Source organism: Amblyomma americanum, chromosome 10, assembly GCF_052857255.1.
Source record: "Amblyomma americanum isolate KBUSLIRL-KWMA chromosome 10, ASM5285725v1, whole genome shotgun sequence".
Taxonomy (NCBI): Eukaryota; Metazoa; Arthropoda; class Arachnida; order Ixodida; family Ixodidae; genus Amblyomma; species Amblyomma americanum.
This window is the reverse complement of record NC_135506.1, coordinates 7,046,920-7,072,234: the sequence shown is the minus strand read 5'-3', so window position 1 is coordinate 7,072,234 and position 25,315 is coordinate 7,046,920. Positions and strand designations below refer to the sequence as shown.

Below are 25,315 nucleotides of genomic sequence, written 5' to 3'. Positions count from 1 at the left end.
TTCCTTCGCCTCTCCATGGTGAAGTGTAGCGCCGCCAGCGTTCCCTCTAGTTATATTAAGAAACTCTACGGTGCGAAAAGGCGACGAAGGTGATGCATTTGCCAAAACAAGAACAAATCCTCCCACCAAAATGTTAGCTAGCAGACTGAGGCTGTTCTACCACCCGTTCCAGTTTGTGCTGTCTGAACAGAGATGATGACAATGCCTACTACGGTGCCGCTCCTGTTGCATAGTGCTGGAAACTTTGGCAGATGAACACTTTCTGCATGCATAATCAAGAACAAATTTGTCTATGTCCCAAAAGTTCCGGCACGTGTAAAGCAGAAATGAGAAAACGAAATGCAAATAACAAAAGGCGCACTGCAACGTCTCTATCTCCATCTTTTTTTTTATTCGTTCAAAGGCTTTCATCAGTTCACTGCTGCTTTGGAGAAGAGCAGTGCTGTCACTTCCTACACAAAATAAAAAATTGTATACACCATGCATTAAAATTTCTCTGCTCAACACAGGGAAGAAATAAACACCACAGGTTTGGGCTTGAGACAGCAACTGGGCTAAAAAAAAGAAAACAAAAGTTCCAGGCAACAAAACATTCTGCAGAAAAAAAAATGGAAGAAGAAAGGCCACCCTTCTAATCCATCGTCAACAAAACAAGCAAAAAATAAAGCATTCACACATATACAATATTTACAGAGCCTTGTTCGCAACCTATGTACAGAAAACAAATTTAAAAACAATGAAAAAAAAAAAGAAACCAGACTGGCTTAGAAAATTAATGTGCACATGTCTACACTATCAAAGGCGACAAAAATGTTCCCGTTTTTCTTGCCAGCACATGCTTTGGCATGTCGCAGAACTAAGATAATTAAGGGAACATTGAGACATGCACGATATATATATATATATATGTATATATAATATGTACATGTGCTGCAGCAAATCTGCCTTGACAAGTATGTACAGATTCAAAGGCTCGTCTGAGAGAAGCAAAACCTGGCAAAGCATGACTCTGCACGAGCGCCCAAACCAACGACTAAGAGGGAGGAAAAAAAAAAAAAGTAACCAGGTGACCTCATTTGTTCAATCGCTCAGTGTGTTCTCTTACATGTGCTCCCAAATTCTGAAACAAGACCTCATGAAAAAATGAGCACAACAAATGGGATGCCTCAGTGTCGATGTTTCTTCAGACGCCTCTGTCGATCATTGCATAGGGTCTCGCATTCAATCGCTCGTGCATGCATTAAACAAGGGTGTTCGAGAAAGAAGTGTCATCGAGATAACATTACAAAGGCAATGCTGGTTTCTTCCTAGAAATCACACGGGAAAAAGCACGTGCCCTGCATTAAGTAGATAGCACTAGCTAGTAAAGGAACTTTGTCAAAGGCAGGTTTTAAAATAGCAACACTGGATACACGTGCACATGAAACAAACAGAAAACATGTCGCCTTTGTATTACCTGCACTTTAACATACAGTTATGCATGTTCAAAAAGCATTGTAACATGCACCCGGCACCTGCTGTTTTTGCACATAGCCCTTGCTGAAACATCTATAAAAACCACCAGGCTGACAACACCAAGTGGTATGCAATCGAATCATTGAACTCCACGAGTAACCAATCGAGATGGTAAACAGATTGACTGGAGATACCCATCTATCTCTTCATGGCCATACAAATGAACAATGTGATAAGAAGCGAATAAAAGACGTGCACCCCTTCCAAGTTGTGTGGCCTGCCAATCAGAATACAGAAAACCGTTAAACAAAATCCACATAAAACAAGCAAAAAATCTAAAGCTGCCACTCCTGAGGCTTTAATATTAATTTCCCATAGTTAAGAATCTAAATAATAATAAAAAAAAACGAAACAAGGACCTGTGCAACTAGGTCAGATTCTTTGCGACCGTTCTGGATAAAAATTGGCGAATATGCAGGCGCGTGAGCACACGACTTTTCTGTACTGTGAGCAACTGCAGGGAAGTAGTCCAAGAATTACAGAAACAACTGCCGGCATCGTGAAATGCCAAAGTGAAGAAGAACAAATGTTAAGGAGAAATGCAGCGCAAATCCGCCAAGTAAAAAGAACATTCAGCAAATATACTACACCAGCAACTTATGCAACAAGCACACAACTCTCGTTTGCTTCCAAAAACAGGTTCACAAAAGAGTTTTTCTAAAAAAGCTAGGAAAGGCAGCAGTAAAAGCAGCCAGCAAAATCCATTTTTCCTTGCTCTTTGCAATTAAGAAGGTTTTCTCCCACAATATCTTTACAACACTGCAACAAGTGCAAAATTATTTTTTTCTCCGCCGGCCATTGACGGTGGTGGGCCACAGACTAAAATAAAAAATAAAGGGAAGCTTGGCTAAAACAAGAAAGTGACACGCGTGGTTGGGACACTTGAGAACAAACAAACAAAACAAACAACAAACAGAAACACAAAAGACTCCAGCACATGCAGCAGCAATAGTTGCAATGAGGTGCAGATAAACATGTCACATGACTTCACAGCAGCGGCGGTGAGGGCGTTACGTGACTGCGACGTCGCCGCACATGACTGGCCACTAGAGTCTGGGGCAAACAAACAAGCAAACAAACAAACAAACCTTGTCTTCCGTCCCCTCCCCCCACCCTCCCGTCAGCGCGGGACTTGACACACACAGCCCACGATGAAGCGGGAGGCAGAAAGGGATGAGCGAGACTGCAGCGAAGGATGCCCGATGGTCCCTCCCTCTCCATCCTCCCGCTTTTACACAGGTCCAGCCTGAGGAAGAAGCCAACGGTGTGACGACCACCACGCAAGGGATGGCGACACGAGAGAAGAACGAAAAACGGTGACTTTGCACGGGCCCCTTGGGTGGGGAATACTACAGCGCAAAAGGTTGCAATGAACACCCTTTGCCTCCTCCCATCCTTCAGTCAACTTGCTACACCGACTCGAGCACTCGGGAACGGCACACCAGAGCAGGAGGCCACATGGGTCAGATGCAGCTGCGTGGAAAGAAGTGGTACGAAGTGAGGTGGCGCTGACAAGAATTCTCTGCAGAAGAGTGTGGGCAGTCGAGAGATTGGCTCCTTTTCCGTTTTTGCAAACGTCCAAAACAAAACCAAAGGCCAGCGTAGACGTGCGATACACAACGCTGTAGCGAGACTGAGAAGCTGATGCAGCAAGTCGTTGCAGTTCATCCAAGAGAGCCAAAACCATCATTGCAGTTTTTCCTTGCAGGTTCACGAGGAGGCCCTGAGAATTCGTCTTCCCTGTGAGATGCGTCGTCTTTACATTCCAAACTGCCCCCCTGCCAATTGTTGCCAAGACGTCACTGATGCGCGCCGATCACAAGTGGAACAGTGCTGGTTCAACAGCAAGCAAACTACTAGTGTCACCTCTCTCTAGGCAGAGAACAGATGCATTGCCACGGACTGCATCAAAATCATAAGCCAGCTCAACACCGAGCTGATCTGTTTTCATGATGCTCTCGGAGAGGCAGGGTGCTCTGGCTCAAAACTAACTCCATACTACTCCTGGGTGGTGCCGACCACATCTGGAGAGGCTGTTCTGAGAAACGCTTCCCAACTCTGCTTCGTGGGCTTGCCTGCATGCCGACTGATTTCTGCATTCGCTCGAGTAGAAGCCACGTTTTTGCACAAAGAGCTCAAAGACACAAAGCTTGCTGCAGGGCATGCCTCCAGGTGGCGCCTTTGGTTGGTGCCTCTGACTGGTGCCTCCAGTTGCGATGAGCCGAGGTGTTGTCAAAAGCACGGCGATGCACAGCCCAGCTGCAAACCGCCGCCAATGAGGGAAGGCCAACGGGGGAGAGACCGTGGATGACAAGTCTCCAGGTCTTTACCGGTCCCCTCGCCCCCTTGAGCCACCTTGTTCGGTTTCCGCCATTGGGGTGCACAATGAGCTTCAAGGCCTGTGGAACCTGTGGGAGGAGTGGGAGTCAGAAGAAATGGGGACGGGCATGGCGACTGTTTAATAAAAACTCCGTAAAACACATAGCCAAATACAGGCAGCTTTACTACGAGAGATTGTATAGTATGGATGTGGGGTACAATGTCCCAATGTGACACACGGGCTATAGCTATAAATAAGGCCTAACTTTCGGTGTGGGATATTTTCAAACTCCATGAAATGAGAACAAAGAATCGAAGAAATTCCATAGGAGACATCAAATAATGCTTCAGAATGCACCTTGCTTAACATTCTGAACCAATGTATGAATATAGTGTGCAGCCTATATTTTTTCCAAGCTTTTCAAGGCAGCTTTAGCATACCGGGCACTGCCTAGTTAACCTCCCTGCCTTTGTCTTCCCCCCCCCCCCCCCCCCCATCTCTCAAGGCAGCTAAGGTGACCTTTGCCACCAGGTTTGAGAATCACTAGGAGAAGCCAGCTTATTAATTACATTGGGGCAAAGTGCACGGCATTTTAATTAGCATGTGTGGAATGATCCTTCTTCCATTTGCAACCGTTTGTAACCAAACAGTGATGTCTGACATTTTGTGTTAAATGGTGCACCATAAGAGCAAATACAGTAGAATCTCGGTGATGCGAACCAGGTTGATACGAATTTCACGACATGAATTCGCGAAATTCCCCGGCTAGAGTGCATTGTGTATGATTTGCGGAATTTCGGATGTTCCAAACTCTCTCCCTCACCTCTACGGATGATACGAATGCGCGAGCCGCGACCGCACCATCGAGCATTAAGCGCTGCCCGCACACCACTGACGTCGCGGTTGCTAATCGCGCGGTAAGCACCGCAAGTAGCCAGCTGTGGCTGCAGAGCAGCGAATAAATACTGTCAGCTGTGAACAGATCTGTGTAAATTCATTTTTCATGCTTCTGCATACGAATTTTGTCTTTTTGGATGATACAAAATTTCGGATAAGAATATTTTTCGCGACCCCGTGAGATTTGTATCACCGAGATTCTACTGTAGTGTGTGTCACGTGGTGCATCACATGAGCATCTACACGCACAATAGATGAGCAATGCCTGACAATTTAAGGAATCTGGAGAAGAGGGCAAAGAAGGCACTGAAATGTACTACAGAACCGACTTAATTCCAAGCAACTGCAATATCCGCCTGCCAGGCGGCGAATGCAATGTAGTTTCTGACAAACGACATTAGTCTGAGTTTACATGCTTGTGTTGTCACGTGACTATGGCTGTAATGTCATTGGCAAATGTTTCCAGTGAAGATTCGTTTGCCTGAGGAAAGGCTCAGCTATAAACTCAGTGGCAGTGGATTGCTGTGTGCGCTGCCGAAGCGTGAACCCAGATCTGTCTATGTTCGGCACTGCATGTTCAGTCGGCGGTCCTATAGGGTTCAAATATCGCAGGAGCTTTACTCTGCAGATTAAAGGGTTAGCTTGCTTTAATTCTCTTAGATCTTGCCCTATGGCAGTTAAAACGAGTGCGGAATTAGCGATTTTGCCAGGAACTGATATTTTAAATCTTATTTTTAAGTGATGTCAGAACCTATGGTCGTGACATGCCATGTTCAAACTCTGTTGCTTGGCCGATAGGTGGTTTCCGTTGCTAGGATTTAATATACAGCAGAACCTTGTGGAAGTATTTTATAAAAAAATGCAAGAAAAAAGCACATTATCAAGGAATGTTTTTCGTTAACACTCACTTTACACAGGTTATTCATTGTTTTTGCAATAGGCTGTGTTATGTGCACTTTAATGACACTTTCTTCATCTCTCAAAACATTTTGGGTGCAAGATCCATGTATTTGTTCATCTGGATAAGGAGCTACTGACTGCCACAAAGGATGTGTAGTAAATAAAATTCTAAAGACTGACGCTGATAGCATCACTTAAAAAGCTTGCTCAGACTAATGCTTCACATATTTTCAATGACATAATTCAAACAGCCAACTCCCCTCCCCTTTCAATGACATGACTTCAATTGCAATGAATAGACAAGCAAGCCGATGGCCCAGACCTCTAACAGTGCTCCGCATCTGTTTAATTTCATACACTCGACATTAAATATAGCTGACAAACATTTTGCAGTCATACTCCCAAAGCGTGAACACAAAAAAAGAATTAATACAAAGCACATTCCAAACAGTAATCCAGAGCCAGTTTTCTTCCAGAGCGAACCGAAAAGCGTGTTTCCAAGGGCAACTTGGGATCAAATCCTGCGTTCTTATTGGATGAGATGGATTTTGTGCTGTCGTCGATTCAAGGCTCTGCTTCGGACGACCGACTGAAATACACCGACAGTTTCTCCCAAAACAAACTTTTAAAAGCATGCGGTGCCGAGACAACAAGTGCATGCCTAAATGGAGAGTACACCAAGCTGCTGCCGAAATGCAGGCAGTCAGCACCAAGTGAGCCACATACCTGGTGAGGTGCCTACTGTCTTCATGAACCTGCATCTCCATGCTTTTGAATTCGTTCAGCTCTTTCCTAATGGCCGCCTGGACAACACATGGCAAGCGGTGCATTAAGAACAGAACATGTGCACAGTCACATTACAGAAACAAGTGTAAGTAAAGGGCACGTCAGACAACAACCTGCACCAGGCTGTTACCACAAGTGTAGAGCGACTTGCACTTGGAAAGCATGTGTCTCTTAACAATTTCGAGTTTTATTTTCTCGCGGAAGGCGCTTCCTTTGCAGAATTACAGCTTCCCAGCTGCTGTCTTCTCCTTTTTGCCACACTTCTACGTGTGAACCGAAGGTGATCGACCGAAATGTGTCATGGCAGCACGTGAACCAAAAACAGTACTAAAACAGAAGTGGAACTAAACCCTGCTAATCTAAAGGTTTAACCTGATGTTGCTACATTTTGAAGCGCAGTCCTCGCAGTAAATGATATACACGGCCACAATATGCGAGGTCAGATCTGTGTTCTGACAACCTGAAGGACAAACGGCATGAACTGGTCTTCTAAACTTGGGGAGGGATGCGGTTTTGAGAAATTTTTTTTACTGTCTTAATGCATTTACAAAAAATTAGGAGAGCACATTAGAAGCAATTTTACAACTACTCTCACAAAATTTCACTAATATCTCCTGAAAATTGTTTTTCATTACATATATTTTTTCTATGATGTTGTGAAGACGTTGCAGAGCGAAGAAAACGTAGCAGAAGGCTGTCGACATTCACTGCGTTCCTGCTGACATGCTACGGGTCAAGACATTCTTAATTTTTTTTTTTTGCAAAGCACAAATTTCGGTTTTGAATTTTTTGCAATGAAGCATCTGTTTGGCATTCTTAGAGAAGAAAATTGTAAACTTGAAATTTAAATTTGGAAAAGAATGCCTTGACCTGCACTGTGGTTTTAGGTGTGCAGAAAGTCAAATGGGGTCTGAGTAGATAAAAGAGTCGTGATCAAATCTGTGCCACAAGGTATTTAGGCAGAAAACTGTAGCAAAGAAAAACGCCCACTGTTTGTGCATTTCCCTCACAATGTACGGCCACTGCAGTTCATGAAACAATCTTTTTTTACAGTACTTCCCAGTTGACTTCAGCAATGAAACTTTGAGCCAGCATAAAAAACAAGACTTGCAGGCAGATACAATTTTCAAAAACAATTCTTTACCTATTTTTGGGGATTTAAAGGCAGTGCTCCTCTTAAATTAAACTGGCATCCAAAATTCTGGTTCGTAATTAAAAGCGTCAGCACAGGAGGAGAAATGGAATGTGACAAACTAAAACCAGCAGCCATAGAGCGAAAAGAAAAAAAAAAATTGGAGGATGCTTAATCTTCGCCTTTAGGAGTGGAACGCGACAGCGTGTTGCAGCACTGCCAGGGAGTCCATGGAACGCCATCGCCCGTTCGGCGCGACGCCTTGCCCGTTAGACAAAGCGCTCTGCTACGTACGGTGAAACGGACGGGCGGAGTGGCAAACCACATAGAAGCTCTGCCAGGTGCCTTGCTGTAATGCACGGGGCTCAAGTTTGCAGTCGTAGTTCGTCGGCGCATCGTTCTCGACAAACCCGATGCCACGAACGCCAGCATAGCTTCCGCGCCAAACGAATGGCCAGCAAGCCGCAAGCTTCGTGGTGAATGTGCTTTGGATGTGCGCTGCGATGTGCGTGGCGTACATTGCGAGGAGGAGGAATTTTTTCCCTCACCCCCGACGCTGACACAGGAGCTACTTAACGCTGTCGCGCTAAAACTGAAAAGGACCGACACCTACCTTGTCCTTTGGCGTCAACCTGGTCCACGGTTTGTCGGCCCTGCGGTCGTAGTCTTGTGCCTGTGTCACCTCTACGTAGTCGTTGAAGCGGATGATCTTCCGCTCCTTCAGCTCCTCGATGGTTGGCCGGAAGCTCAGCTGAACAGCGCAAGAAAGGCAGGTTTTTGCTCCTTCAGTGCGGAACATGCATTTTCGTTTTTCATACTCGCAGTCTAATTAAAGCAAATACTAATGAGGTTCTGCCTAGTTCTTCAATACTCCGCCAGGCTCAGGCACGACAGAAACTTGTGCACTGCAGCTTTAAAAACTTTCTAAACACTATATCATACCCTGGTAATGATGAATATACACTTGTATAAAAGGCTGTTTTTTTTTTTTGCAGTTTTTACCGGTTGTGGCCCTTACATAGTATCAGCACTTTAAGGCAAAAATTTATTTGACTACAGCGGAGCCTTGATTACGCGTCCCTGTTTTACATTGTAACAAGCATTTTTATGATGAATTAGCGTAGCTTCGGTGAATACCTGAAATACATAATGTAAGTATGGATAACAGGATGCTTGCATGATGACCAGCATGATTTACCCACCCGCAGTAAAATAGTTCACTGTACTAGTCTAGATCAGTTTACTGGCAAACATTACGCGATTCTGAGAAAAGATACTTCGAACATTCGGTGCTTGCGTTGGCCAATGGTTCGCAGCAGTGCTTCACGCGCGTGACAGGTGGCCGTCAGTGTGAAGAGGCTTTCACTTGGCCTGCTTTTCAGTGCACATCGATGGTACCGTATTTACACGATTGTAAGTCGGCCTATTTTTCAAAATTTGAAAATCCGAAGAGGGGGGGGTCAACTTAAAATTGGAACCAAAGCATCGCACCATCAATAAAGGCGAGACAAACGAGATATCGGGCATGCTACAGCATGGTTGCTTTTTTGCTGCGCGGCTTCGTCGCATCGCTCTTGGTGCTGGCCTTGACAGCTGCTATGTCAACGCGCAAAACCGGCATCCCCAGCCCGCGCGCAGCGGCCAATGGTGGCTGTTGATGACCACCAAATGGGCACCAGCCTATTCCCCACACGCTGCCGCAGACTGCGCCTGCTGATAAGAAGCGGCGGCCCGATAGGCGATTGCGCATTCACGTTCTAGTCTTAATAGGTGTCGTCTAAGTTTTTTTTTTTTTGTTTACCTTCAACCGCGCACTCGGCACTCTAGGGAGCGTCAATATATTTGATGCAAGGTCTGCTGTTCCAATCAGGGTGGCACCGCCACTCGGAACCGCAGTGGCGCCTGGGAGTGTCGGTAGCCGACGGAAGAGCCGATGCCGCTCACGCATAATTTCTCTTAGGCTTTGACGCATTTGACTACTGCCGGCCACGTTTCACAAGTTTCTAATGTAGTGCTTCCTCAGTCGTCATTTTGTGCTCCGGGTCCGGTAAGCGACCTGCGCTCGGTCACGGCTACATTCAAGATGGCTGTCATTCTTTACACTGAAGAAACTAAACAGCTGCGCGCCGGGTCGCAAGTTCGACGTTTGCAACGGGTGATACAGGTGTGGCGGCTACAGCGAGGCAAAATTTTGAGATGTCGTGATGTGGCTGTTTGCGAATTACAGAACTTTGCTGCGCGACGACATTAGAATGACGTGCTGTGGTACCGCAGCAGCGATCACGACGGCAGTGCTCGTGAGGACGATGGCGCAAGTGTGGACGAGCAGTCCAGTGACTAATATTTTCGTTTTGAAAGGTGCCCGCGCGCAGCAGCGGAGGATAGTGCTATCGCGTTCTATTATTAAAGGCCAAGTGTAAACGACCTCCAAGTTTGTTTGTTTTTTCAAATGTGATGCGGGGGGGGAGGTCGACTTATATTCGAGTAGACACAATCGTGTTAATAGGGTAAACCGGTAATAAGGTTAGACCTTTCGCAAAGTACAAACTACATTCAAAACTGTTTTGTTGTGGCTTTAAAGCGAAGCACACTAGGCCTAGCAACAGCGGGCAAATGGCGCGCTATTACAGTGCCCGCCAGCGCCCGAGCCTGCTCCCGTGCATTGCTCCAAGGAAACATGCCCCAATGTGGGCGCACCCCAATCTGGCTTCTGCGCAGCATAGTGCTGCATCCTTTCCAGTGTAACCATCGAGTGCACAAGATGAGTTAGAAGCACTGAGGCACCGCGTGTTTGTGTTTCCAGGCAGAGTCTGGCACGTGGGACACCGTATCTGTGGTTGTGCCGAGAGTCGCTGGCAATTATTATTAGCTCCCAGCAGAACATGCCACGCGAGCAAAATTATGCCCAAATGGAACAATTATTACGGCCGACTTTTTTTATTTTGTCAAATAACTGGCTGCCAAGTTGGGGTTGCAGCCATCACACGAGTACATAAGGTATTTTGTTTTTGAAAAGACATAAAACTTAGCGTTACTGTAAAATTTTGAGCATACCTTCTGGTTACAGACTAGATTTGACTAGATATATACCTAAACCTTAAGTAAACCTTCACCTTTACATAAATTTCACAAAATGTACCTCTTAAGAGGAAGACTGCTTCTGGAGAAACATTTCTTATTTCTCCACCAAACTTAATGAAATTGCATATCCTTCACTAGCTCCTCCTGCTGATTTCAAATATGCAATTACTTTTTTGATAGGTTAATTAGTTTGCAAGATATAATTAATTACCCCCCCCCCCCCCCCTGTTCACCAGAACAAAGAGTAAAGTAAAGCATAAAAGCTCAATAACGGTGCATTGTTAGACTCCAGAAAAAAAATGGAATGCAATTTTGGAGACAGTTTTCTAATTTTACCATCATTATTGATTTCACAGTACAATGAAATTCAGGCAATAAACTGCGGCTAACATGCAATTAAGGACTAGATCATTAAAAAAAATTTGAGGCCTCATTGAAAAATATGATTTTGAAATTGCATGCTCAGATCACCTAGCTACACACTAAAAAAAATTATGGTTCTGTCAGCTATAGATGCTGAGATATGCCACTTAGAAATTTGCTCAGAGACCAAAATTTGCATTCTGAGAAAAATGAGAAAAACAATCAGAGTGCTGTTTATTGAAGAAAAATTCAAAATTATTGGCCCAGTGGCCTTGGGCGATTGCTAATAGCCTCCCGGAATATAGTCTGATTGCTTGCTATCATTGAAGTGGCACTTTTTCAGCGTGCACTGCACATTTTGTGCCGATTTGAGCTTCTGTGCAGATGCACCTTTCCTTTGCTCGTCTTTCTCTTGCATGCGCTTGGTTGCCTGGGAGCTGGAGGTCAGGTTCAGCTCTTTCAGAATGCATGCGGCATTTCTTTCATTTCCTGCATTAAACTTCATTACAGCCTCAGCCACAGCAGCCTGAATGGTGAAAAGCGAGGCGTGGTGCTCCCTTCGGGCAAGTGCCCATATCATTGAGTGTAAGGATTCATTATTGCTCTGAGTTTTGCCTTGTTAGACGCGCTCAAGAAGCCCCTTGTTAGAAAGTCTTTCATATACAGGCAACAAAGCGCTGCAGACATGAGGAGGCAGGTTGTGTCAGTGACGTGGCATGATCTCGCCTTGGGCCTCTGCAGTATTCTGCCTACACCAAGACTCTGGGCCTGTTGGACAGAAGCTTTGGTTGGCCGTGACGTCATCAAAAATGACATGATGATAGGTGGCCATCACAGCCCTATAAGCCTCCACACCATCAATGTGTGATTTCAGAGCCCATGCATAGTATGAACTCAATTTAGAAATTAAGTCTGCCGTAAGCTTTCCTTTCCCACTAGAATTCTCCACTAGAACCTCTCTGTTTTGAGATCACATTTCGCACAGCAGTTCCCATGCGCTTCTGCACGATATATGCAGTCTTCTTTGATAATTCCGATATAATAACCATAGACTTCTGCTTCTTGCAAAGCAAGGAAAGTGCGGCTGTCCCCATGGGACAGCATGGCTGTGTACCGGAGGTTGTGCTGTTCTAGGGACCGCTTGAATAAGTTGAGTGCAGCCTCTACCTCCACTTCACCAGCCTTCTTGTTGATGTTGTTCTGGCATATGTGGCTTGCTTTCCATGCTGAGTACGTCGGGTCATCTTTCGGGCCCCGTTCGCACGCGGCGCGAAAATTACGGGGCACGACGTAACCGAGCACAAGTCCACTAAAAAGCTGAATAACTGTCCCGATTCCAATGTCCGAGGAATGACCGCGTGTCATCCACGAGCCGTCAAAGGAGACTACGATGTTTCCTGGGTGTCCGAGATTTAGCTCCGAGTACACCCCCCGAACGCATCGCGCGCAGTCAGCTGCCATCCTCAGGGCTGCACGGTCCACCGCGGGCGTCAACTTTTCTTTGACGTACTTTTGCCACGTTTTCATGTACAAACCCCAATGAGATATATTATGTACAAACCCCAATGAGATATATTCATTGCAGAGAATATATCATTTAGTGCAGCACGCTGATTTCCGGTTGCTTGCATGGCGCAGGCGGCAAGAATGTTCACAATGAACGGATTCTGTTTTTGACCACCGATCACACGCGGCGAACTTCATCCAGAAGAAACGTCGCTGCAATTTACGCACGAAAGCGTCAATTTCACAGCAAGGCCGTACTCGATGTTACATCTGCCGATGTTCACATTACCACCGCACACTTTGCACTTCACAGACGCTAGTAGCGCGTTCACAGACTCCAGACTAACAATTGTGAAGGTTGCGTCAGTCGCGTCATCGAGTGGTTCGGCAGTAGTAGTCGAGCGTCTTCGGTTGCACCCAAGAAAGCTGCTTTGCGCTCCGTTGCAGGAGTCGATGCCATCTGCTGCAGTTTCCCCTGCGCTTTCCTCGTAATTGCTGCTATCTCAGAAGGTTACAGCATCGGGGTGTCTCGCCGCAAGCGACCGCTGTTTCAATGTTCGCGGTCATCGTTGCACCTAGGCCTAACCTGGTCCCCACATCGCAAAGCGATTCAGGCGGTTTCAGCAGAGCTCTTCTTCTTGAAGTTGTCAATCAGTGTCTTCTTCCTCTTTTTTGCGAACTTGTGCGTCGTGCGGAACTTAGGGGCTGACATTGCTGTAAAGAGCACCAACAACAATACACAGACAAAATGGCTCCCGCTTGAGCTAGCGGCCGGCCACGGATGAGGCAAGCAGACGACGGGAAGCGTGGACGACGGGAAGCGTGTCAGCCAATCGGATGACAAGTTTCAGTCACTTGTGCAGACTAGCGAATAGCAGCGCACGTTGCGACTTCTTTTTGGCGCCTTTATTTCCCTCAACCAATAAGCGTAAAAGCGCTGCAATGGCGCAAAATTGAAAACGAAAAGCTGCTCTTTCGAAGGAGACCAAGATGGCGGCGATCACTGCCAGAGAATGACGGCTGCGTGTCATGGAAAGAGTGCGGTTTTCGCGTCAAAATCTGTCCTGAGTGTGCGCGGATCTGCGTTCTTTAATCGTATTACAGTCGAAATATTGAGTCTGGAGTTATGGAAATTCACAGACTAGTAGAAAAACAGCTGCACATCTCAAAAATTCTATTCCTGAAAAATCGATTTTTTTAAAGATTTTTTTGCCCCCAGAAGCAGTCTCCTCCCTTAAGTTCTAACTGCTTAACAGCGTTCTGACAACTGATGAGCATGCCTATATCTGCTCGGCACTCCAAACCCATCGTTTTATGTCAGACCAACCACAGCTGTTATGCATATGCACTACAGAGGACTAGCAACATGCAATCGTCATAGAAATCCCAAAGTTCCGTGATTCAGCCGCATCCCCTTACCTTCCGTATTAATACTTTCTTCTTCTGCTCCTTCTCCTTCTTGAGCTCTTCAGCAGTCTGGACTGGAATGCAAAGGAATGGGGGCTCAGACAAGACGATTACACAGACAGCGAAACTACCCTGCACAGATGCAACAGAGTTGAACTTCAATGCAACTGAGCCATTTCCTTCAAAAAAGCCGACGAAAAAAAAATTTTGTCGGGCTCAATTTTGTGTTTCAGATAAACTTCTATGTTTCCACAAAACAAAGCTCCATAATTCAAGCTAGAAAGGGACCAGAAATTGGTTCGACATGTGCGGAGTTTAAATGAAGGGGACATTTTTTACTACACAGGAAGCTAAAATTAAGCGAGTTAGTCTCAGATGAACCGCCCACCCTCAACCTCGATAACTGGATCATTGGTAAGTTAATATACATTTTATAAAAGAAGAAAAACTACAATTAATCAACTGAGCTGAGAAAAAATATACAGTGATGTTCACTGGCGAGAGTAAGATGGGAAAAAAAACAAGCACAATTCAGCACTTGCGCACTTTGTTAATTTGGGGCTGATTATGGCACAGAGGCCTGGCTGCATGCAGGTGATTAAGAACCAGAATGACATGTCCCAAGGCTGAGAGAAATATGAGAAGAACTTACACTTGAGAATATTTCTTTGTTCTAGCTCTTCAGGCGTCGGACGCAAACTTAGCCTCCTGCATACGTGTCAAGAAAATGGGGAGAAAAAAAAATTAAATGTTGATTCCTCATTTTTGTGAAGTGGAGGCAGAGAAAGGCATGCAGATATTGCAAATCTCAGCTAGTCTATACTGCTCACAAAGATTTACAGGTAAATGTAAAAAGGAATAAGAAATGGGAACTGGTCATAGAAGTAAATCTTTTTCAAAAGCAGTAAACTGGTTTCCTCGTGTCAAAATGTGTCCAGCTATGTGATATACAGAAGCTCGTATAACACCACAGAAACTACTACTGAATCAAGAGCAGGCTTCATGTTTTTGAAGACGCCATACAACTTATTTACGATGCACTACAGCAAGTGGAGTTCCAGTCCCCAATTACTGACAATAGCTATAAATTTTATAACAATACAAAAAGTGCAGTAATCACATAAAAATCGGAAAGAGATCAGGGCATAAAGAAAAAAAGGAGGGGGTTCTGTGCTGTGCACGCACCTTGTTAATTTGTTTCCGACCGCCTCCCGCGACTCCTGCCGCTCACGGTCAGACTGCATCTGCAAGATGTTCTTGTCGATAAGCTCCTGCCGGTCAGGCCGCTGGGCCAGCTTGAGGGCCAGTGAGTCCTTGCGTGCTATCTTGGCTGCCAGGCGACCTGCGCAGCACAAAGCGACAGCAACGGACAGCACTGTTTGAGGACAGCCAGCAGAGTCAACGCACACAGACTTCAGCCATTCATTAAGAAACAGCGCATTCCAAAGGCACCCTAGAATTTAAATCTCAGCATCTGTACCTACTGTGATAGAAAAAAGCGATTTATTGATTTATTTATTGATTGATTGATTTAAATGGTTTCTCAAGCGCTCCGACTCTGGGCAAGCAGACCTGGCCTGAGCTTTCATTATAAGACGGAGGATGTAGTGACAACCTGAACATTCTTGAAACTTTCAGCGCTGTCTTGTGAAAGACTACCCACTAGCACTCACATTCAGTGATACTTAAAGCATTTGAAACATCCCTTCTTGTAAAGGCAGATAGATCTATAGATTATGTTAAAACCAGTCAATAACCCAATTTTTTGTTGGCTTGCATGCTCAAACTCTTTGAGTTTGGCTTTGAATTGTGACGAGCATGGCCGCTGCTAAGGAAACAAAACACGTTTCACAGTAAAACTAATCAGAGAGGTCTGTTGGACTGCAGAAAATATCTGAATAACATGCCTGCCATGCAATGCATGCACTCTACACCACATACAAACAAAACCCGATGGGCAGCCTGCCACAAAACAGGCTTCAAAAAAAAACAAGGGCTAAATGTGTGGAATGGCCATTATAAGTGCTAAAGCACTAAAAAAAGGCAGAAGAGCATTTCTAATTACTGCAATAATTGCCGGGAAAAATAGTTCCAAGAGCGTTTAAGCATATGAACAACTGTTTGCCGTGTTCTTGCAGCCCTGGCCTGACAAGAGAGCTGCAGCTTTCACAGTGCTGCTGACAACTTGTGAGGTGGACGATGACTACCTTGACCAGCAGGCTGCATATCCTGCAAATGCGCATCAGTCCGAAGTGCCCTGCCCGGCATGCAACGAGCCAGCCTGGAAGTTACCTTGCTCATCGTCGCCGTAGTAGTCGCGCCAGTTGATGGGGCCATCCTCATCCGAATCCGAGTGGCTGTCTCCTCCTCCCCCGGGGCTGGCGGTGGTAGGAGGTGGCGGCCACTGGTTCTCCTTATTACTGCCCTCATGCAGTTGCAACCCGGGAGGCAGGGGACTCTGGGCCCCACTGGGGCTCAGGTGGATCCGCGTTGGCCGCAACCTGTGCAGGGAAGGACAGCCAGAGGACTGAAAAGGCTGCACATCACACGAATCTGACACGCCAACACCTCCTTGATAATAAAATCAAGTAACTGTATATCCTCCAGAGACCTGCCGACGGAACATTTCTTGCAATATGTTCGAGAATGAAATTATGGGCTTAGCAGCCATGAACGCAGCTTTAGTGCTGTAAAAAGTTCCTCACTTCCTTTAAGGACCTGTGTCTGTAGCTAGCTAGTATGGTCTAAGTTGCATACATTCTCATCTCTTCAGGAGCTCTCAAAATGGATGCGGCCAATGCAAGCACATTTTATGGTGCAGGCAGAAAGAAATGAAAGGCAAATTCATGCGCATTCCACCAGGCATTAAAGTGCTTTTAAGCATTTAATAGCACTCCCAACACTGCGACCAATACACATAAGCATGGAATTGGAGTGAAGAGGGAATTAACTTTCCTCTGTGTCCTGTGCTTCGGAAATTTCACTAGTTTCTAAATGTAAAACATTTCCCAGTAAGTGAAAAGTTCGAAATGCAGCAAAAAATATTTCAATACTGCTTTGTCGTATCCTAAGAGTTTGAATGAAATCTGAAACTGAATTTGCCCTTCGGGTCTCTGGATAATATGGGCAACCTCAGTGTGCCTCTCACTGCGTTTTAGTTTGGTTTGGTTTTGTTTATGGAGGTTTAACGTCCCAAAGCGGCTCGGGCTATGAGAGGGTACGTAGTGAAGGTCTCCGAAAATTTCGACCACCTGGGTTTCTTTAGTGTGCACTGACACTGCACAGTACACGGGCCTCTAGAATTTTGCCTTCATCAAAATTCTACCACCGCAGCCGGGATCGAACACGTGTCTTTCGGCTCAGCAGCTGAGCGCTATAACCACTGAGCCACCGCGGTGGCCTACTGCGTCTTAGTATCAGTGTTGATGATGTAATCTGCAATCACTGTGTACATAACTGCCTTATGTCGCATTGTTTTTAGTGTTGTCTTCCTCTTATCAAGTTTTGTCTCGCAACATGTTTCAAATGTATTCCTGTCAAAATTTTGTCTCATGTGGCTTGCAATATAGGAGAAATTCTGAAATTTCTACTCAGCGGACAGGCAAGTACAAGAAGGCAGGAGTAAAAAACCATCAGCCTTTCCTGGCACAATCCATCCTTTTCTCTTTCTTGTCTGACAAGCCAACATCCTCAAAGAAGAGTATAAAAGGAGAATTTCTTCCAGAATTATTTCAGAAAGATGGTCACCTGACATTCTGTGACTCCAGGAGGTTTGAGAAGTATGGAAAAGTAATCGTCGCAGTGCCAAGCTACAAAAGATCTCCCAATGAATGCATTCTCAGAGGCTCCAATAAATTATTTTCAGGTGCAAGGACAAGATGCTCCTAGCAAGGACTCAGAATGCAGAACAGCTGCTGCCATGCTGAGTTCTCTGCAGGTGCTACACTTTCAGTGGGTACACACAGGCTATTTGGGAGTTTTCTGTTTACCTGGCCTGTGCGGCCGTCAGTTGCTGCTGTGTCGCGTGGGCCCCGTTGACCTGCTGCTTCTTGAGTGCGCTCTTGCGGGGAAGGGCAGAGCTGCGGGGGGGCTCCTTGGCAGGGATCTCCTCGACGAGTGCCACCCCAACGGAGGGCACCACGAGCGCCGCCGTGTTACTGGCGGGACTGCTATCCCCACCTCCGGTGGTTCGCACCGTGGGCTGCTGCTGCGTCGCCAGCTCACAGATGTCGCCCGTGACGCCCGAGTCGTCCGAGTCGTCCCCTTCCTGAGGCACCAACTGGCGCGGCGGCAGCGGCGTCTGCTGCCGCGGCGGTTGCTGCTGCTGCTGCTGCGCGGAGGGGGGCGACGAGAGCCCGTCCTGCGGCGGCGACGCAGTGGCGGCCGCCGCCATCTGCTGCCGGTTGCGCTCTGCCATGGCGGCAAACCTCAGGTTCAGGCTCGACGCCACTGCATTCACAGGGCATAAGGGGAATAGAGGGAATAAGCAGGCGCAGATCGACATTATTAGGAGAGATGAAGAAATACACCTAAGTCAGAAAGTTCCCCAAGACCACCTGTATCATGCCCAATGGCAGTAACTCAGTGGCTATGTCGCCTGGTGAGCACAACCTTGCAGGACCAAATCCCAGCCACTGTAGCTGCATTTCAATGCAGGCAAAGCACAAAAATTCCCAGGTCCTGTGTGATGCCAATGCGTGATGCGTGGAGGGTTGAGGAACCCCAGATGTTCTGAGTTAATCCCCAAGATTCCATGGCAGCGGCTATCTCTCTCTCCCGCCTTTCAAACCATTTATCATCCTTATGAGAGTGGTTCAGGTATTCATTGTAAGCGAGACAGTTGTAGCACCATTCCTCTACTCAAAAGCATTCACATTTAATTGAAGTCTTCAACAAAAAACAATGTGTTCCAGCTACCGCACTGGCTTTTTTTTTTAAGATGTGTCCCAAACTTCACACCTGTGCTGAAATGATAATGGGAATGTTTTCGGAAAATGCTTATTCCTTGCTTCGTAGCTATGAAGAAGCGAGCAGACAAGCAACAATGGCACTCCACCATGCATGTACCACCAGCGTGGAATGAAACAAAAAGAACAAATCAAAATGTAAATGCAAAAACAACAGTATTAGCGCCTGGGAAGAAATACAGACAGCTTCCATTATTATTTCCAAAGCGCAATGCTAGCACTTTCGAAAAGAAATGCAACTACCCTAGCAATATTTCTCCCTCAACTGCGATTTTCTCATTCTGCTGTCCATGTTGCAGTCGCCTTGTGTGTGCTTCATTCGACGTTGACAGTACATGCATGTCAGCCTTGCGTTAAGTACTTAAACTCTATAGTGCAAGTAATAACAAGAAAATTAGCAACTGGTGGGTTTGCGCACAGCTGCTCAAGACCAACTGCCTTGTACACCAAAACAACTGCACTTCCAAGCATTGTATTGCATAGTCTACCTCTCGAGCGCTCTGTACAAAACTGACAGGCAATGTACAGTACACAACTCTTAACCAACTTCTTACTGTGGACAAGAACCACGATTGTTGAGGCAGCTGCATATCTTACAGCTGTAGTCACCACTATGCTACGTTGCATTCGAATCTTGCCAACACAGAGGGGGGGGCCAATGGAAGCCCCTAGTTCTCTCACAACCATTATGTCATACCGGTTCGTAGTGGGAAAATGTGTTGCTTCAAGTCACAAGAGAACTACCATACTGAAAAGTTGGGAAGAACGACTCAGGACAACACAGAAAGGCAAGTCTTGTCTGTGATGCTCGGACCAGCTTTTTAGTGAGCTAACACTCGTCTCGTGCCTTCAAGCTGTCAAGCTGTCCATTATGAACTAATTTCAACTAGGACATTTCCTCATGTTGGACCAGGGCATATCGCAAAGCCCGGAGGCCAACTGACGGCAATTCTTGCAGCACGGCTGCATTGTTTCAATCAGTGGAGGGATTAAGCAGCAATAAGTGAAATATCTTCAGAAAAAGGCAGCAGCAGCAAACAGAAAGCGGCTCTCCTTCGAACAGCATAACTGACCTTCGGCAAATCGCAGCCCCAGGGTGGGCGACGGGTTGGAGAACATTGGTGGGGGTGGGATGGGTCCGATCTCGCTCACTGCTATAGGAGGCTCTGGCAGTGCCGAGAGGGTCAGGAGATCCAGGGAGGGTGGCTCTCCCCCCGCGCCGCCCCCACTGTTGCCGCCGCCACTCATGCCACCGCCGCCGTGGCCCATGGAGGACAGGTGCAGCGAGCTCATGTCCAGCAGGATAGGGGGTGCTGCTGTGTGCCGTGGGCAAGGAGAGGGTGTCGCACACCATGCGGGGGTGGCGGAACATTCACACGCACACCCGCAAACACGGTGGACAGCCAAGGTGTGGGTGGAGAGGGAGAAGAAAAAAATGGAGCAGGCAGGGAAAGAAGCACACACCAATCAGTCAGCGCACACAACTTCCCGTCTCTCGAGCTTACAATACTCCAACAACTCTTCCGATATGCAAGACTTAAAACTTTGGCTAAAAATTATTTACGTGCCTCCTGTGGCAGCGTAAAGTTGAACAAGGGGGCCGAGGAATGCCTCATTCTGTTAATCAGCATTTCGACAAGAGCCTGGACAAAGACAAGTCCTCGTGTCGAAATGCTATTTCCTCCTGCCTCTTGCACAAATTCCACTGTAAAATATTCCAATGTTCTGGATCACTATATAATGCATACCTATCACGGCTATTTTTTTATGCTACTAGTAGTTGAAGGCACTGTGAGCTCCAGTGTTGTCTTTTGTATTCACTGAGCACTTCACAGCCAAATGTGATGCAGCTGTCAGAGAACCTACAAATCTTTGGAAAATTGCATATCGGCATTCCATATCTCAGAAAACTCTGTTACAGTTATGGTCAGAGGGGTTATACATAATGAAGTCAGGCACAGTCTTTCGTCGCAACGTCTCCTCTGATTACATACAATAAACCACGGGACATCATAAAAGCTGAGCCTGCCTTCTGTTCCACTTTCTTGAAGTCCGAACAGAAATTTAATTTCCTTGCGCATTTAAACTAAGTGGGATGCTCAAAAAATAATTTGTTGGGAACCACTTTGCCTGCTCTCAAAAGTGGAAGAATTGCGAAAAATTTCCGTGTCTTGCATCTTTTTCATTAGTTCACCTGGTCTTAACACATCTAGTTGATAGGTGATTCCTTCTATGGGAGACTTAATAATGGACAACTCAACACTTCGCCTCAAGTTTAGAAAACAGAACATGTGCAACAGCTTAGTAGAGCTGCAAACTATAAATAAAATTGGCATGCCTGACCTTGTACTGAATGAGGAGCAGTTAGCTGAGGATGTCCTGGTGTCTCAAACCAGAAGATTTTAGAAAGATTTAGCTACACTGCTTGGCACACACAAGAAACCCAGCAAGACATCACCCTACAAGGATGAATTATTAACAATAACAAAAAGGCAAGAAGTAGCGATGGACAAGCTAAACCAAGACAGGATTCTTGTAGTTAAAAAACAAAAAGCACAGAGGTCAATGGAAATCGCCCTAAGAATCCTCTACATGTTTGCACGATGTCTGTAATCGCATGAAGTTACCCTATTCCGAGTAGATTAGTGTGCAGCACTAACAGCTCATTACAGTTCGCCGAAGATGCGCTCTGGTGCCATACAACACAGGCCATTTTCACAGTACAATGCATACACACGTGAAAAAACACTCACAGACAGCAAAACGGTGGTGGCAGAAGGAAATGGCTAGGCGTGGGTGCAACATTCAAAAGCCTGTTCTAGCAAAAATGCAGGTTCACATGTCAGGAAAACACCGAGCGGCTTGCATGCAGAGGACTGCAAAAGTGGCCGGCTGCCCTTGGCGGAATTCACGGCAAGCGTAATGTCATGCGCAATAATCCCTTACCTAACTGCACTGTACTGCTCGTAAATGCCAAGAACCACAAACAAACAAGTGGCATACACTGAAGAGGTGCCAGGACACAAGAAAAGCTTTGAGTGTAGCTCAGAAAGCAAGAGAACGTTTACGACTTTTATGTTATATATTTTACCACGGAGACCTTACACTAGTATTCGTTTGGACCACAATGTCAAGAGCACTCCGTTTTTTTCCTTGGTGCAGATGACAGAGTGCATGCAATCGAGCCTTCAACCCTTTTGTTCTCCAAACATACAGAAATGCAAACTTTAAGAGAGGGCATCACTTGAAGTACGACAAGTTGCAGTTAGGCTGTGTAGCCGAAACGTGTAGTCGGATCAATGCTTTGAAACCAGGACACACACAAACAGCTTCAATACACACACAACACCATACATCAACCTGCACAAACATACAAATAACCGCATGTACTCATCTGGAATTGTCACTTTTTATGTCATGACAGTAGATAGCAGCTCGCTTTTTCGGCTGTGCAAATACCTCCTGTACACTGCCTACTATTGCGACATGGTTACTGCGCCACACGCACACTTGTGCACTAATGTGAAGCTTTCACACCTCACGCACGACCACAGGGAGAGCACAGGTCTCCCACGTTTTGACTGGTTTAAATTCAACACAAATGCAGAAAAACGTAACATCACGCTGCTCAGAGAGCTAATCACACCAACAAAATATTTCTCTTTCTTTTCACCAAAACTGTCATAATAATGCAATACAGTAGTTAACTGCACATGTTAGCCACAAATAAATATTGACAGTCATCAATCATTCTGTGTTTTCCTTGAGACAAAAACATCAGCTGCTCGGCGCCTGTTTGTACACTCATGATCATGGTAAATGTTAACTTCCCTCGTGGGCATGTGCCTTAGTGGCACAGTATACATACCTATTGCTTACAGCACGCCACATTATGACACTACGACCATTTTTATCTAATCCTGCTGCCTCCCAGAGCTATATATACCATAGGCTGCGATTTGCCCTGGAGTACTTAAAGGAGTACAGACACGTAATTTTGGTGGCATGTTTTCTTCTCTACAATGACGCGGAAGACACTACTACGCGTGAATTACCGTGTGATATTCGTCTGCGACTGCTAAATAATTTATAATCGAATTTTTTCTGTCATGCTGTTTCAATTTTGGTTTCAGCAGGTGAATGATGGCTGTGGCGTCAAAGAGTGCTTTTGTGTCATGTAAGGCAAGGATAATCGCTGCTTCATCGTTTTAATTTACTGCAGTGCTGAAGCCAGCTTTTCTGAAGAGCCAGAATGACAACGGATGTGGAAGCAGCGATTATATTGGAGTTTTTTCATGTCTCATGTGATATGTAAGCACAGGTTGACATCACAGTCCTCATTTGGTTGTTGAAACTGAAACCGAAACAGCACGAGAAAAAAATGTTATCATAAATTATTTAGCAGTCGTAGGAGAATACCAGGTGATAATGCATGTATAATAATGCCTTACACATCATAACAAAAAAGAAAACACGCGCCCAAAAGTTAGCAGTCTATACTCCTTTAAGTCTATACTCCATAACCTAATCACAACAGGTAACAACATCACCAGCTGAAATGCCTTTCTACACCAGTATAGATACACTCAGGTAAATTCCACAAGAACCACCAGATGCTTGTGCATTGAAAACTCACGTCTTGTATGACCAACTTCAAAATTCTTGTTGGAACAAGAGCAGCTGCACTAAATCTAGAGGCAGAGAGGCTCTAACCAAGCCCCAAGGCACAGAAAATTTACTGCTCTCCGTCCCCAATTCCTTCTCGAGAGAGACTGCAAACAGCCCTTAATGATGGGCGTGAGAATGACTAGTCGCACCACGAAGAAAAGCCACGGTGTCAGTGACAGCGAGTGATCTTTACAAAAAAGAATGACAGAATTACAATTCTACAGAAGTGTCACTGCTATGGGGCTTGGCTGGAATCCTCTGACATCTACACACCCGCACAAGCTTTGGTGAAGGGCGTTCACTTCAACCACGCATAGGGTGTTAAAATGCGTTCAGTGTGAGGCAATCATAGAGTCTCACCGTGCCACCACTGAGGGGGGACTGGTGAAGTGCGGGGCGTGGTGCCACCTACCTGTGGCGGGGGTTTCTGCCTCAGCTGCAGCGGATGCGGCGTCGTCCCCAGCGGAGGGGGACGACGCTATCACAGACGTGCTATCGGGTTCCGACTCTTCAGGGGAGACAACCGCGCCATTGGCTTGGGGAGGAGAGGGCGAGGGGGGCGGTGGGGAGGATGGGGTCGCCGTCACACTTTCCCCTGCGAGCGCCACCATGCCACCGGGTGATTCGACGGGGCAGAGGAGGAGAAGAGAGGGAGGAGAGAGATGAGGTGATGTGGACGAGCGCAGTAAGCAACTGCAGCACTCGCCCGCTGGTGCTAGGTCACGCGAAACTTCTGATGTGGTTCGCGCAAGGGAGGAAAGGAAGACAGGTGGTGAGGGTGGGTAAGAAAGAGAGGTAGAAGAGCAAGATCATCAAGAGGCAGGCATAGGAGAGTTGCAGAAAGAGGAAATAACTTGGCACATACAGGCATGCAATGATGGAAGAGGAATTTGCAACCAGAGCAGTGACACTTGGAATGCTAACGTGATTTATGAAGCAACAAAACAACTGTAGATGTGGTAAAAGGCAGGCAAAGTAAAAAAGAAATCTGGAAAAGGATGCGATTGAAAAAAATTGAGGGACTAGAAAAGTGAGACAACAAAGTGCAAATTTGTTGTAGATAATAAGACAGCACAGTAAGAGAGAACCATGAGGTGCAGAGGCATCCTAACGCGTAAAGCAGTACTCAGTTCACACAAGAAAGAAACAGTGCTACTTCTACCGACACGAGGACAGCAACAAAAAAATTAAGCAGTGTGAATGCACCCCATCATGATGTGACGCAAGGACACATGGTATGCAAAGTTGCAAGAACCTCATGAAAAAAATCTCAACACCAGGGCGGAAGACAAAGGAGCAACCGTAGAAGTCAAGTGCAAAGAAATTTACGAGTTTGGAATACTGCCCAAGGTGAGGCAAACAACATTTCAAACAGGAACATAGAAGAAAGGGTGAAAGACCTCTGCAATGCTGAAGGGCGACTCAATGCCGAGCGATCACTGCTGTCAAACAGAAGACCTAAATTCTTGACCTGCACTGGCAATAAATTTTGGCGCTGAACGCTAAGCAGAGTTTGGAGGCTAAGGAAAAAGGTAACTAATGTTTGAGAATAAACAAAAAAAGAACAAACTAAACTCCAGGGGAGCTAATGCTACACACAGGCACTAACAAACAACGGAGGTCATAAACAAGCCCTTCGGTTCTGTTTCACAAGTGAGGGCAGCCGTCGAAAAATATGACTCACACGGTGAGTTGACTGGCAGAACTATTATGAGGAATTAACACGACTCTTGGCCTTCAAGGCTGAGAAGGCAAGCTCCTAAAGCAAGAGGA

At 46.0% G+C, this 25,315-nt stretch overlaps 1 protein-coding gene across 16 annotated transcripts in view; it reads right to left on the bottom strand.

Moving 5' to 3' along the window:
* Positions 1-370: 370 nt before the first annotated feature.
* The window catches only part of LOC144106790 (phosphatase and actin regulator 2), a 120,955-nt gene continuing 96,010 nt past the window's right edge, over positions 371-25,315 (bottom strand). For 4 of the 16 annotated variants that reach the window (XM_077639720.1, XM_077639722.1, XM_077639723.1 and 1 more), the window contains exons 4-13: positions 23,955-24,137; positions 19,948-20,190; positions 17,897-18,356; positions 16,200-16,408; positions 15,093-15,249; positions 14,560-14,615; positions 13,920-13,981; positions 8,164-8,301; positions 6,359-6,435; positions 371-3,923 (exon numbers count right to left, since the gene is read on the bottom strand). In XM_077639720.1, coding sequence (XP_077495846.1) covers positions 3,908-3,923; positions 6,359-6,435; positions 8,164-8,301; positions 13,920-13,981; positions 14,560-14,615; positions 15,093-15,249; positions 16,200-16,408; positions 17,897-18,356; positions 19,948-20,190; positions 23,955-24,137 — 1,601 coding nt within the window. In that variant the 3' untranslated portion in view covers positions 371-3,907. Of the gene's footprint in view, positions 3,924-6,358; positions 6,436-8,163; positions 8,302-13,919; positions 13,982-14,559; positions 14,616-15,092; positions 15,250-16,199; positions 16,409-17,896; positions 18,357-19,947; positions 20,191-23,954; positions 24,276-25,315 lie in introns of all 16 variants that reach the window. The other 12 variants (XM_077639727.1, XM_077639728.1, XM_077639730.1 and 9 more) reach the window with 5 other exon arrangements.